This window comes from Chrysochloris asiatica, unplaced genomic scaffold (assembly GCF_000296735.1).
Source record: "Chrysochloris asiatica unplaced genomic scaffold, ChrAsi1.0 scaffold00014, whole genome shotgun sequence".
Classification (NCBI taxonomy): domain Eukaryota; kingdom Metazoa; phylum Chordata; class Mammalia; order Afrosoricida; family Chrysochloridae; genus Chrysochloris; species Chrysochloris asiatica.
In genome coordinates this window covers 9,828,793-9,840,935 of record NW_006408532.1, presented here as the reverse complement: position 1 = coordinate 9,840,935, position 12,143 = coordinate 9,828,793, and the positions used below count along the sequence as shown (strand labels likewise).

At 52.4% G+C, this 12,143-nt stretch overlaps 1 protein-coding gene across 1 annotated transcript in view; it reads right to left on the bottom strand.

The window, feature by feature from the left end:
- Window positions 1-3,881: 3,881 nt before the first annotated feature.
- The window catches only part of HMCN2 (hemicentin 2), a 190,529-nt gene continuing 182,267 nt past the window's right edge, over window positions 3,882-12,143 (bottom strand). Inside the window, 9 exon segments of the mRNA XM_006834988.1 lie at window positions 3,882-4,227; window positions 5,022-5,148; window positions 6,256-6,375; window positions 7,205-7,525; window positions 8,022-8,150; window positions 9,210-9,344; window positions 10,267-10,389; window positions 10,514-10,576; window positions 11,750-11,987. Coding sequence (XP_006835051.1) covers window positions 3,882-4,227; window positions 5,022-5,148; window positions 6,256-6,375; window positions 7,205-7,525; window positions 8,022-8,150; window positions 9,210-9,344; window positions 10,267-10,389; window positions 10,514-10,576; window positions 11,750-11,987 — 1,602 coding nt within the window.

The window sequence follows — 12,143 nt, the reverse complement described above, 5'->3', positions numbered from 1 at the left end:
ATCTATATTTTATTTTCGTGGTTGCTGTTGAGAATACACACAGCAGAACATACATCACTTCAACAGTTTCTACCTGTACATGTACAATTCAGTGATTCTGATTATAGATGGGTTCCAAAATAACTCTGTGCAACCATGCTCACCTTCCTTTTCTGAGTTGTCTCCCGTCCCTGTTAACATAAACTCACTGTCCCCTAAGGTTCCTATCTAGTCTTTGCTGTAGTTAATTTGATGCCATTTAAATAAATCTTAAAGGCCATGATTCTCAAGCCAGACATTGGTTACCAGTTAGTTAAGCTACACTATTGCTTGGTTTTAAGAAAACTTTGGGGAATATTTTTGGTTTAACGTTTAAAGATGATCTCAGGTCAATGGAATCAGGGATTCATTCAGCCTCTATGGATCCTGAAAGTCTGGAGTCCATGAGAATTTGAATTTCTGTTCTGCATTTTCTCCCTGTGGTCAGGATGCTTCTATTGAATCTGATGATAGTGTTCAATATTGGTAGTTGGGCATCTTCTGGTTCTGACTTTTATGGCCATTTGTCTGACGTGCTGAAGGACAAGTTCAATGGATGGAATCTCTTACATTTTCCAAGCAGCCTATTGACACAGAGATCCTGCCTTCTGTCTCTCTCCGCTACAAAGTCCCTGTACCTGCTGGTCATGGAAAGGCCTGGGTATACAGAAACGGCAAGGACTTTGTCCTGTAGCTTTCTCATCATTGGCACCAGGAGCCACTTTGCTGGCCCTAGGAACAGAGAGTGTCCTGCAGTCTAGACCCAGGTTGCCAGTCCTCACCCAGAGGAACACAGAGTCCAGTGGTTGGGTTCATGGAAAAGCTGCATCAGAGGGTTTAATGAGTGACCTGTGGGACTGTTTTCCATCCCAGAAGGAACAACAGCCTCAGAGGTCAGGAAGTGCAAGGGGGCTGGGCAGCTGGATGGAGCCCTGGCCAATGACAGCAGGCAGCTAGAAAAGCAGCAGTGGAAAACAGACCTCTCAGAGCTGGCTCTCCTCTATTGAGTGGTCCCTCATAGGTGTGGGCAGGGAGGAGTGCGGTGAGCTTAGAACTAGGAGTCAGAGCCTAGGTTCAAGACCTGGTTCTGCCACTGGCTTGCAGCATGACCTTGAGCAAGTCACTCCTGCTTAGGCCTCCATTTTGTCACATCAAATAGGAAAAGGAGAAGAAGGTTGGAGAGGAAGTGGTCTGTACTGAATGGGCTCTTCCCTTTGTAGCTCCTTGGTTCTGATCTTGGCCCTTTTTCTCCCCCTCCATCCTCCTTCTTAGGTAGAGAGTAGAGGTAGGAGTTGATGAGAGCCCTGGGCGCTGCCATCAGACAAATCTGGGTTAAGTCTTTCTTTTCACATCTAAGCTATGTGATAGTGGACCTGTCTATGAAATGGTGATATTATTTCTTGCCTCTAGGAGAATGAAATCAACCTAATGGGTCAATAGGCATTGGACAGGGACTCAAATGGCAGCTCAGCAAATGGGAAGGGCCTGGGTGAAATTGATGAGGGGTAAGCAGGTGAGAAGGGGGTCAGTATCATCCCTCCTCAGACCTCAACCTCTGACCTGTTTCTCTCCCTGGGCTACAAACTCCCTAGATGCACAAACAACTAGCCAGAAAATGGCAGGACTCCAGTTGTGATCTATGGGCCTAAGGTTTACACAAAGAAGGGTGTTCAGCACAAGGAAAGCTCTCATAGAGGGGCCCTGGGCATATAGGGCATTGGGAGAGTCTGGTAGGCCCTCCTTACTTTTGCCCTCCTTCCCAAAATCTCTCGTCCTCCTAATAGGAAATTCCACCCTGAGTGACTTCTTTGGCTTAAACCAGGGGGCAGCTTCTTAAAACTAGGAATGGTTTTAATGTTCACAAATGGTTGGAAAAAGGCAAAAGCAAAATTCTATTTCATGACAAGTGCGAATTACATTCAAGTGGCACTGTGGGCTAATGCACTGGATTGCAAAGTCAATTTGAATCACAAGGTCAGCAGTTCAAGCTTATCAGCCGCTCCTATGAAACCCTGTACAGGGTCACTATGGGTAGGAACCAACTCGACAGCACATACACACACACATACACACACAAATTAATTATCCATAAATGTTGTTGGAATGCTGCCATTCCTGCTTGTTTGCATGTTGCCTGTGACTGCTTTGGTGTTGCAATGACAGAGGTGAGTAGTTGTGACAGAGACTTTGTGTCCTGTAAAGTCAATAATATTTACTATCTGATGTTTTACAAAAAAATAAAAATGAAAAAGTTTGCAGACTCCTAGTTTAAAGGAGACCAACCAGTTTTGACAGTGGAGGTATCCCTGGGAAAGAGTAAGTTGGCCTGATTCAGTCAGGAGTTCCAGCTGTAGGCATTAACCGAGTCCCTGTGGGTCACTTCATGCCCCTTCTCTGCCACCCATTGCCATCGAGTCTATTCTGACTCACTGTGACCCCGTAGGGCAGAGTAGAACTGCTCCATAGGGTTTCTGAGACCATAAATCTTTGCAGGAGCAGACAGCCTCATCTTGCTCCTGCAGAGCAGCTGATGGTTTGAACCACTGACCTTACAATTAGCAGCCTAATGCTTAACCCACTGTGCCACAGGGGGGGTCCTTGTTCCCTCCCTGTTGTTGTTAAGTACCAACCTTGCATAGCATTATCGAGGAGCAGTTGGTGAGTTTTGAACTGCCAACCTTGCAGTTCAAACCTATGTTGTGGTTGGTGCTTATCCTACAGTGCTACATTAGGACTCCTGACTGAAGGCCCTGATATTGCTGTTCTCCTCTGCCAGGAACACTTCCCCCAGATGTCTGCCTGGCTTTCTCCCTCACTTTCTTCAGGTCTCTCTGCTCAGCTATCTCCTCAATGAAACCTATCCTGGCCTGTCTTTTCAAACTACCCTTCAATCACCATACCTTCCAATCTTTCCATTAAAATCTTACCACGAGGATTTTAATGCTCACTGCCTGGCACGTAAGTAGACTCAATGACTCTTTGGTGAATGAATGAGTGAATTGAATTAATTCATTCAAACTCATTATGATTTTTTTTTTCTGTGTATTGCTATCTGTACTCATTTAATTCTTACAACCCTGTGTGTGTGTGTGTGTGTATGTGTGTGTGTGTGAGGAAGGACATCTTGTCTATTCACATTTTGCAGATGAGAAAACTGAGCCCAGAGAGGGTGACTGACTAGCCACCCTACTCATAAGGAGTCTGGGGCTGCTGGACTCCTGTTGCAGTGCTCTTGGACCAGAACAGATGAGTAGTGGTCTTCCTCCCCACCAAAGGCTCCTGTTACCAGAGCAAATAATTGGACAAAAAAATCAAGCTGGTTAAGAACACTAGTTTTTATATTATACACGCACAGCAGAGTTGGGATAAGAGTGCTTGGTGTGGGCAGGTGACAGCACCTACCACTCTCCACAGGGTCTAACCCACCCCTCAGATGTCTTGGTATGTTGTACTCCCCACAGGTACACTGCGTCCTAGCCAGCTTCTGGGGCAGACCTAGGGGTGGGATGGGGGTGTGTGGCAACCAAACCTGCAGACTTCAGCTGTCAGTCCGGCCTGCAGCTCCTGCCACCAGCAAGGTAGCCTTTGACACCTGCCTGACCTGGCACTGGGTGTGGCCATGAGGCTTGGATGAGGGCGGCTGTCCTGGGGTTCAAGGCTGAGCACAGGGTCCTGTTTGCTGAAGGTCTCGCTGACGCACGGGGTGGGGGGAGGGACGGGAGAAGATGACATTTCTGCTTGCCACAGCGAGGTGGTGTGGGCAAGGGCTACCCTGTCCCGTCTGCAGTCAGGTGTAGGCGGTGAGGGTTGGGCTGGCTCCTTTCCCCAATCCCCGTGGGTCGCTGCCAATGACCCCTTCTCCCTTAGTAGGGGTAAGGAGACACGGCGATGAGCAGGACAAAGACGCTTTGGTGACGCGGCGCCACAGCGCGCACTGTGAGCCGGTAGAGGCCAGCGCGGGTGAGCGGGCGGCGGGTGTAGATGGCGCCGTGGCCAGCGCGCAGCGGGCGCAGTGCGAACGGGCTGCGAGGATCCGGCTCCAGCACGCTGAGCTCAGTCCGGTTGACTGGGACACCAGCCTCGGAAAATGCGGCAAGGCGAGCCACGTCATGGTGGGCACGTATGCCCAAGGGCAGCGGCAGCAGCCTGTACTGCAGCGTGGAGGGGCTACCCGTGCTGCAGTCTTGAGAGCAGCGTCGGAAGCAAGTCCTGCGGGGGTCACGGAGGGACACGTGGTTGCCATAGGAACAGGGTCCGCCTGGCATTATAAAGTGATCTTTTAATCTGAGCTCTCCCCACCCCAGCTTCCCCCGTGCTCTGTTGGTACTCATATACCAAATGCCTTCTCAAGCGCCTGCAAACCCATTTTACATCAACAAACTGAGTTCCAGAGAAGCCAGAGATGTGCCCTTTCTTGTCGGAACAGTTGTCTCCAGAGGTAGCCACACATAAAACTTAAGAGTCCTCAGGCCCACCTGGGAGGGGCAGGTAGGGCTGAGTCACATCACAGCTCTGAATAGAAGGGGAGTCTCAGTTACAGGCTGGACTTCTGATTTGTAAAGCCCAGGGCAAGCCTTGTTTCCAGAAACACTTGCCTAAACTCTGTGACTCTGTTCACCAAGGTCCCCAAGTCTCCACGCATCTTATGAGTGTCTGGTGTGTGGTGTGGAGGAGATGTCTTTTGTGTTTGTGTGTCTGGGTGCATCTCTGTATCCTCTGGTTTTGTGTGTGTTAGTATGTTGCTGTACTTTATGTCCCATGTGTCTCTGTGTGTTCTCTCCTCCCGGTGGCCCATTCTCTCCCAACACCAGCCTCTCCCAGCCCCTGGTGTTGCCCATCAAGAGTTGCTGGCACCCAGGGTGATTGGAGGAAGGCACACCGCCCTGCCAGGGGCCTGAGATGTCACCACCATGTGTGACTGTGGGCTGGAGGTGGGGTCTGGCCACACAGGAGTCAGAGGGGAAGGTCCCAGTCCCCTCTCCCCTCACTGACTCAGCCCTTACCCTGGGCTGGAGCCCTGCCGGTAGGTGGCAGGACATGGCGTGTCCACACACTGGTAACTGCCACGGGTGTTGAAGCACATCTGGCTGGGCCCACACTCAATGCCATCCTCCTCGCACTCATTGATGTCTGGGTTAGCAAAGGGAAGAGGGAGATGAAAGAGGAAGCAAAGGAGAAGGGCCCAAACAGCCACCAGAGGAGAGAGTGGGAGAAGTAGGAAAAAAAATACTTTTGGAGGCCCAGAGACAGGAATTCCCTCTCCCCCGACCCCCAGCCAGCCCTGAGACCTTTAGCACCTCCGATCTCCCAAGGACATGATGGGAGCCCTAGAGTAGAGAGCCTAGGAGAGAGGAAGGCTGCTTTGGGAGGTCAATTTATGTCCTTGTATCAGAGTGTCCACTGCCCATGGGCAGAGCGGCCCCCAACCTTCACCCATCCCACTGGGAGTCCCATCCTTCTCAGAAGACGCTCACTGATCCCCAGGACAGACACTGAGGGATGGAGTCAGGTCTAGCAGGCCTGAGTCCCATTTCTAGGGAAAGCAGCCCTGGAAAATATTAGAGGTGGAGCTGGGCTCAAAGGAAAGTGATCCTGACCAGGCAGTTAACCAAACCAAACCAAAACCAAAAGGAAACCAAATCTTTGTGGACCAGCAGCCACCTTGTGGCAAGCGTTGGTGCTGTGCTGCTCTGTGGTCAGATTCGACATGTCTTATCCGAGCCATTTGGGGGCAGGGTGAGGGGGTAGCTGTGTTAGTCTCATTTCACAAAGGAGGCTGAGGCTCAGAGAGGTGAATTGAGTTGCTTAAGGACAAGCAGCGGAGTTAGATGTAATCCCAGGGTTACAGAGCCTGTCTGTAGCCTGTCTTATTTTGAGTGTGGGTTCTAGCCCAATCCCACATGACTGGGAGTTTGGGGTGGGCTATTGAGCTCTGGTAGCATAGTGGTTATGAATCGGGCTGCGAACTTTAAGGTCAGCAGTTCGAAACTACCAGTTGTTCCACAGGAGAAAGATGAGGCTTTCTGCTCCCATAAAGATTTACAGCCTTGGAAACCCTGTACAGGGTCATTATGGGTTGGAACCGACTTGACGGCACATAACAACAACAACAACACATTGGCCCCTCTGAGCTCATCTCCCTGCCCTATCTCACAGAAGGATGAGTATGAAGGACTGGAAGAGCACACAGCAGAAGATACCAACACGCCCCTAGCCCCACCCTGGGTACCTACTCACCCTGGCAGTTTCTCCCTCTAGGGAGGAGGCGGTAGCCGGCAGGACAGAGGCACTGGTAACTGCCTTCTGTGTTCTGGCAGGCATGTTGGCACAGGTTCCCCACCTGACACTCATCAAGGTCTGGCCCCAGCATGGCCATAGAAGGAGGAAGGCAGAGGGGGCAGAGTCACACTGAGTTACACACGCCCATGTGGACACATGCCTGCCCACCAGACTCTGGGGCAGGCTAGGGAAGTTCCCCTCCTAGGGTGGCCCACCCCTCTCCTCACCCTACCCCACCCAATGCCCATCCTGTCTTTGGAGATTGAGGAGTCCTTGGACTTGGCAAGAGTTGGGAGCCTTGCTCTTCCCTGTTCCACGCTCACCGAGGCACCCTTGTCTCCAGCTCCCGATCCCTCTGTCCCAGCAGGAATACTAGAGGGGGTCAGTCCTCATCGGGCTCCTCCTTTCCCCTCTCTGCAGCTCAGGGACCCCTTCCCCACCCGGCACCCACCAGTCCCTGTTTACCTTCTCATGTCTACTTGGAGCATTCATTCTTTACTCCTAGAAGTATTCTCCCTCCCTGATTGCTTCACCTCTGAGCACCAAGGACACTATTTCTTAAAGTGGATTCCTAAGAACTGTTGCCAGGGAGACCATCTCTCTGGGACAACTGTCTGAAGTCAAATGACTTGGAAAACATCCCATTCCCCTCTTGGAGGCCACTGGGCCAGTTGCACTGCAAGGGCTCTGAGATGCCCTGGAGCAAGGAAGCAGTCTCAACTTTGTCTGGCCCCACCTTTCCCAAACTCCTTGGCTATGAAGCACCTTTATTCATCAGAGATCTACTGACACCCCCTGGGACAAATATGACCTGGTCAGTCTGTCTGTGAGTACTTGGTTTCTGAACATTGTGGCTTATGCCCACATACCCAGCCTAGAAGTCCCAGATGATTGGGCCCAGCCTTACCTGTGCAAACACCATTCTGCCTGATGAAGCCAGGAGGACACCAGGCCCGACCCATGCTACTCAGGGTTATAGGACCTGGCCGGAGGGAGACCCAGGTTTGGTAGGAACCACTGTGAATGGGGGCTCGGGACCGCAGCCAGGGTACAAACGGGCCCCGGTGGCTGACAGTGGTCACATTCTGTCCACCCCGTTCCCGTGAAATGCAGGTCTTGCCATCTCGGAGGAGGGTCTGCCCTGGTGGGCACAGGCAGCGATAGCTGCCCTGGAGGTTGTGGCACTGGAAGGCGCAGGCCCTGGGCAGTTGCAGGCACTCATTGATATCTGGAAAGGGGTCGGGACCAGGAAGGGGTGTTGAGGGTGGGCCAGGGTTCATCTCATGATCTGCTCTAGTTGCTTCTCGTTCACCTTTTCCCAGAACCCAGCTTCCTCAGCTGCTGCACCAGGCCTTTCTCCAAGCCTTCATCTCCTGGACCACACCAACTTCTTCTCCAACTCTAATCTCTATGGCTCCAAGGCCCAAATCTCTCCCAGCTCTGAGCATTAACCCACCTCCAACTCTCCTCCACTCCACATCCCTTCAGCATCCTAAGTAGATGGATTCTACCTCCTCAAACCTCTCTGTGGTCCATGTACTCCCCTCCTCCCAGCACCCCACAGACAGAAGTGGGATATTGGAGGTATAAAGCAGGGGCAGCTTGGTTCCAGGGTGTGGGTGCCATCATTTGCAGGACTCAATTGCAACTTTGTCATAAACATTGACTCCTGAGAGCCCAAAGTGCTGACCTGGACCCCAGTGAGGGGCTGGGTGTCCCCATACCTAGGCAGGGCAGACGTAGGCCCTGGCTCCGGTACCCCTTGGGGCAGCTGCAGCGATGCCCGCCGTGGGTGTTCTCACAGATCTGGTTGTAGCGGCACTCGTCCAATTGTTCCAGACACTCATCCACATCTGGTCAGGGTCAGAGTGGGGGCTGAGCTCAGAGATCCTCCTTCAAGGGATGGACCCCCCACACACATATCTGTACCCCTCTCACTGATGCTGGAAAGCCAACCCTTACAACCCCTCTCCCAGTGACCCCAAGTTTGGTAGTTAAAGTGGGTTCAGGTTTTGCCGGCAGAGTCCCAGGTTCAAGCTGGGCCAGTCTCTGCCATTTTCAGTCCTTGGACAAATGACTTCTCTGTGCCTCAGTTTCCTTGTCTGTAAGGAGTGTAAGGATGGGACCAATTCATGGGGTTCTGGTGAGAAGAGAATTGGATCATGCAAGTAAAGGGTTTAGGATCCTGGTACTTAGGAAGAACTAAAAAAAAAAAAAAATGTTGAGAAGGAAGGAAAGTAGGGAAGGAGGGTAGAAAGAAAATGGACAGGCAGAAGAGCCCCATAAAGAGTAAAATCAATTCAAAGACCCTGAGGCCCCCTGAGGTTGAATGAGTATATCTTCTGAGTTCAAGTTCACCTACTATGCTTTCCCACTCCACTCTCTTGGAGGAGTTTGGGGGACTCCGAATCATGAAATCATAGAAAGCTAGAGTGGAGAGAGGACCCTAGAGCTCTCTCCACTCAAGGGTGGTGCCTAGGTTTCAGCTTAGTGTCAATGATAATTGATCAGTAGTAGCTGCTGGGGAAACTGTATTGAGAAGGACTCAGAATCTGTGTCTAGGCAGCCAGAAAATGGATCCGAATCCATGAGGGGAATCGGGGATGTGGCAGTAGATGCATCATATGGTTGCCATCCTTGATCTGGTCTCCTGTCACTGAACAGATGAGAAACCTGAGGCCCAGAAGATAAGACACTTGTGAAAGGGTCCTTAAGTTGCCAGCAGTCACGTTGGGCTAGAATCAGCCTAGACTCCTGAGCCCTAGCTCAGTCTCTTCCTACCCAGCCTCCCTGTGCAACTTCTGCCAAAAGAGGCATGGATTTCCCAGTGACACACAGTGTCCCTTCAGCTAAATCCTGGCAACTTCTGGGTTCCTAGGAGTACAGATGGGCCCGTAGCTGCACCCCATCACCTTCACAGCCAGCTCCATCAGCAGCCACCCGGAAGCCAGGCCCACAGGAAGGGAGACAGTGGTAGGACCCGAGCAGGTTCACACAGCGTTGCCCCTCTGGGCAGAGGTGGGCATCCCAGGCACATTCATCCACATCTGGGGGTGGGAGAGGAACAGATTGCTGTGTGAAGTGGTGTCTCCCATATGTACCCTCCTTGTTGCCCCCACTGGCCCAGCCTGTCCACATATGCTTCATTCCTCTATGTGGTCCCTAGCCCTCTAGCTCCTTCCATCCTACCTGAAACACAGAGCCCCGCTCAAGGGACCCATGGGCCTCAACCTGTAGTTTCTAACATGAGGTTGCAGATAATCCCCCTTATGGGTGCCCAGTCTGAAGACTGGGCTCCAGAGGGCAGTGTCAGACCCTGCAGGTCAGAATGGTGAGATGTAGACTGGGTGTCAGCATCAGGACACACCTCTCACGATCAGAATTGCCACCTGGCACCTTTGCTGAGGGGCCAAGCAGAGCCAGCTGAGCAAATGGGTGTCAGCTCACCTGCCGATACCAGTTGATTGGAAATGACCGCTGGGTGTTGAGAATGCTTCTGAGGCTACATCAGCGGGTATAAATGCCATGAACACATGGTGACCACATGGGTGTGCTCAGGAAACCCTCTCCCCAAAAGTCTACACCTGTATTAGCAGCAGCTTCGTGGTGGTGGTGGTGGGTGTATGCCACCGAGTCAGTTCCAACTCATAGTGACCCTAGACAGAGTTTCTGAGGCTGTAAATCTTGACAGGAGCAGAAAGGCTCATCTGTCTCTTGCAAAGCAACTGGAGGATGGGAACTGCTGACCTTGCAGTTAGCAGTCCAGCTCATAATCCACTACGGTACCAGGGCTCTTTCAGCAGCTTCATAGCAGGGAGGAAGTCCCACGGACTGGCATCTAGTGACCTCTACAATAGGCCATCACCTGAGGTTCATGCCCCCAGGTCAGGCCCTGGCTGTGGGGACTCCTGCACACACTTCTTTGCTGGGCCAGGTTGAGAAAACTCTCTCTGCTGGAGATCCACTCACCTCTGCAGTCCCTGTTATCCCAGGCTAAGGTGAAGCCGGCTGGGCAGGAACAGGAAAAGCGGCCAGGTGCATTGTGACAGGAGTGGGAGCAGGGGCTGGGGCCACCGGAGCACTCGTCCTTGTCTGGGTGGGGAGAGGTCTGGTGGTCTATGCTCACAGGGCTCCCTGGCAGCCAGCAGGGCAGAGTGTCCAGCTGGGGGTGAGAGGCCTTACATATCCTTGGCAGCATGGGAGGAAGGGCACTCACCTACACAAAATGCTCCCTGGGCATCAAGTTCAAAGCCCTCTGGGCAACCAACTTCATTTTCCTCTGCAAGGCAAAGGGGGAGGGCACTAGGGTCCACAAGGGCACTCTCCCCAAAGGCTGCCCTGGCCACAGCCCATGCTCATAGCTCCTCCTGCTTGCTTAGTCAGGCCAGTGTCCTCTGAGCCTGCTATGGACAGTGTGGGCCAGCAGCATTCTGCACCCTCCTGGGTGCCCAGTGAGGCAGCGAGCCCATATCTGCCCGGGCCTGTGGAAAGGGTTGGCTGGGGATGTGCTGAGTCGTGCCTAGGTGCCCTTGAGGAGCTCATGGTGGGGCTGGGTAGACGAATCAGGCAGACACCAGAGAAATCATTAGAGAAAAGCACAGAGCGGGAGGTCCACACATGCAAAACTGCTCGTGAGAATTCAGAGGAGGACCTGAACCTCCTGGCTAGGCAGGGAAGGCCTGAAGAATGGGTGAATGATGACATCTGCCGAGGACACTAGAACTAAGGCAGGGGACAGGGAAGATGTGTTCTGCAGTTAAGAAGAGGACCAGACTACCTGCATAAATGCATGGACAACCACCATTTCTAAAGCATCCACTGGTGCCAGACTAGAGCTTTAGAGACATAACCTGTACTCCTTCTACCCTGCCAGGCAGGCGATGGCATATCCATTGTGCAGATGAGAACACTGAGGCTCAGAGAGGGCCAAGATGACACCAGGGTCACACAATCAGGAAGTGGTGAAGCAGGGGTTTGAACCAATGTCTGTCTGAGCTCAAAAGCTTGTGCTCTTACCACTGTCTCTACCTTTAGTATCTATAAGTAGAGAAAACAGAAAATGTTTGTGTGGGTCTCATGTAGTTCAAGCAGTGGTTCCTGGCCCCCTGAGTGGGTCGCTGGTAGAAGAGGGTGAGGAGCGGTTTGAGTTTTGAACACCAGTGGGGTTGGAGTTTGAGAGTGGGAATGGGTGGTTGGACCGATACCCTGGGGCCTAGGAACAACTCCCTGGAGGGTTTTGAACAGGAATGGCCTGAATGAAGACTATTTCCTAATGGGTGTGGCTAGATGGACAGATCTGACAGTTCCTGAGCATGTGTGGTCTCTGGTCAGCTGATGCAGGGTGTGTGTGTGTGTGTGTGTGTTGTCACCTTGACTTCCAGTCAGGCACACTTGGGTTCCTGGCAGGCTTTTAACTAGGTGAATAGGGGGAAGAGACAGGATGGGCCCTCACCAACTTGCAAGGCTGTGGTCAGCTGGAAGCGCAGGGCCTCAGCCTCAGGGTCAAAGGCTGAGCTCACAGTGGAGGCCCGCAGGTGCTGGACCAGCTGGGGTCGGGGTGCCTGGGCAGTGTCATACTGGATGCTGTGGTTGCAGTGAAGGAATGTAGGCTGGCCATCCTGCAGGAAGTGCTGTGTAGAGCCCACAAACAGCTGCCCAGGCCCCGTCTGCACATACCGCTCCTGGAAGTCCTGGATCAGGACAGAGCAAGGGAGAATGCTTGGGAAACCAACTCCCAAGAGACCTGGGACCCTTGGCCTCCACTCAAGAGGCTAGGGGAGTCTAGACAAGGTGACTTGGGTGAGTCTTTCAGTTTTTCCATCAACCAGCTCTTTGATCTTGAGTCA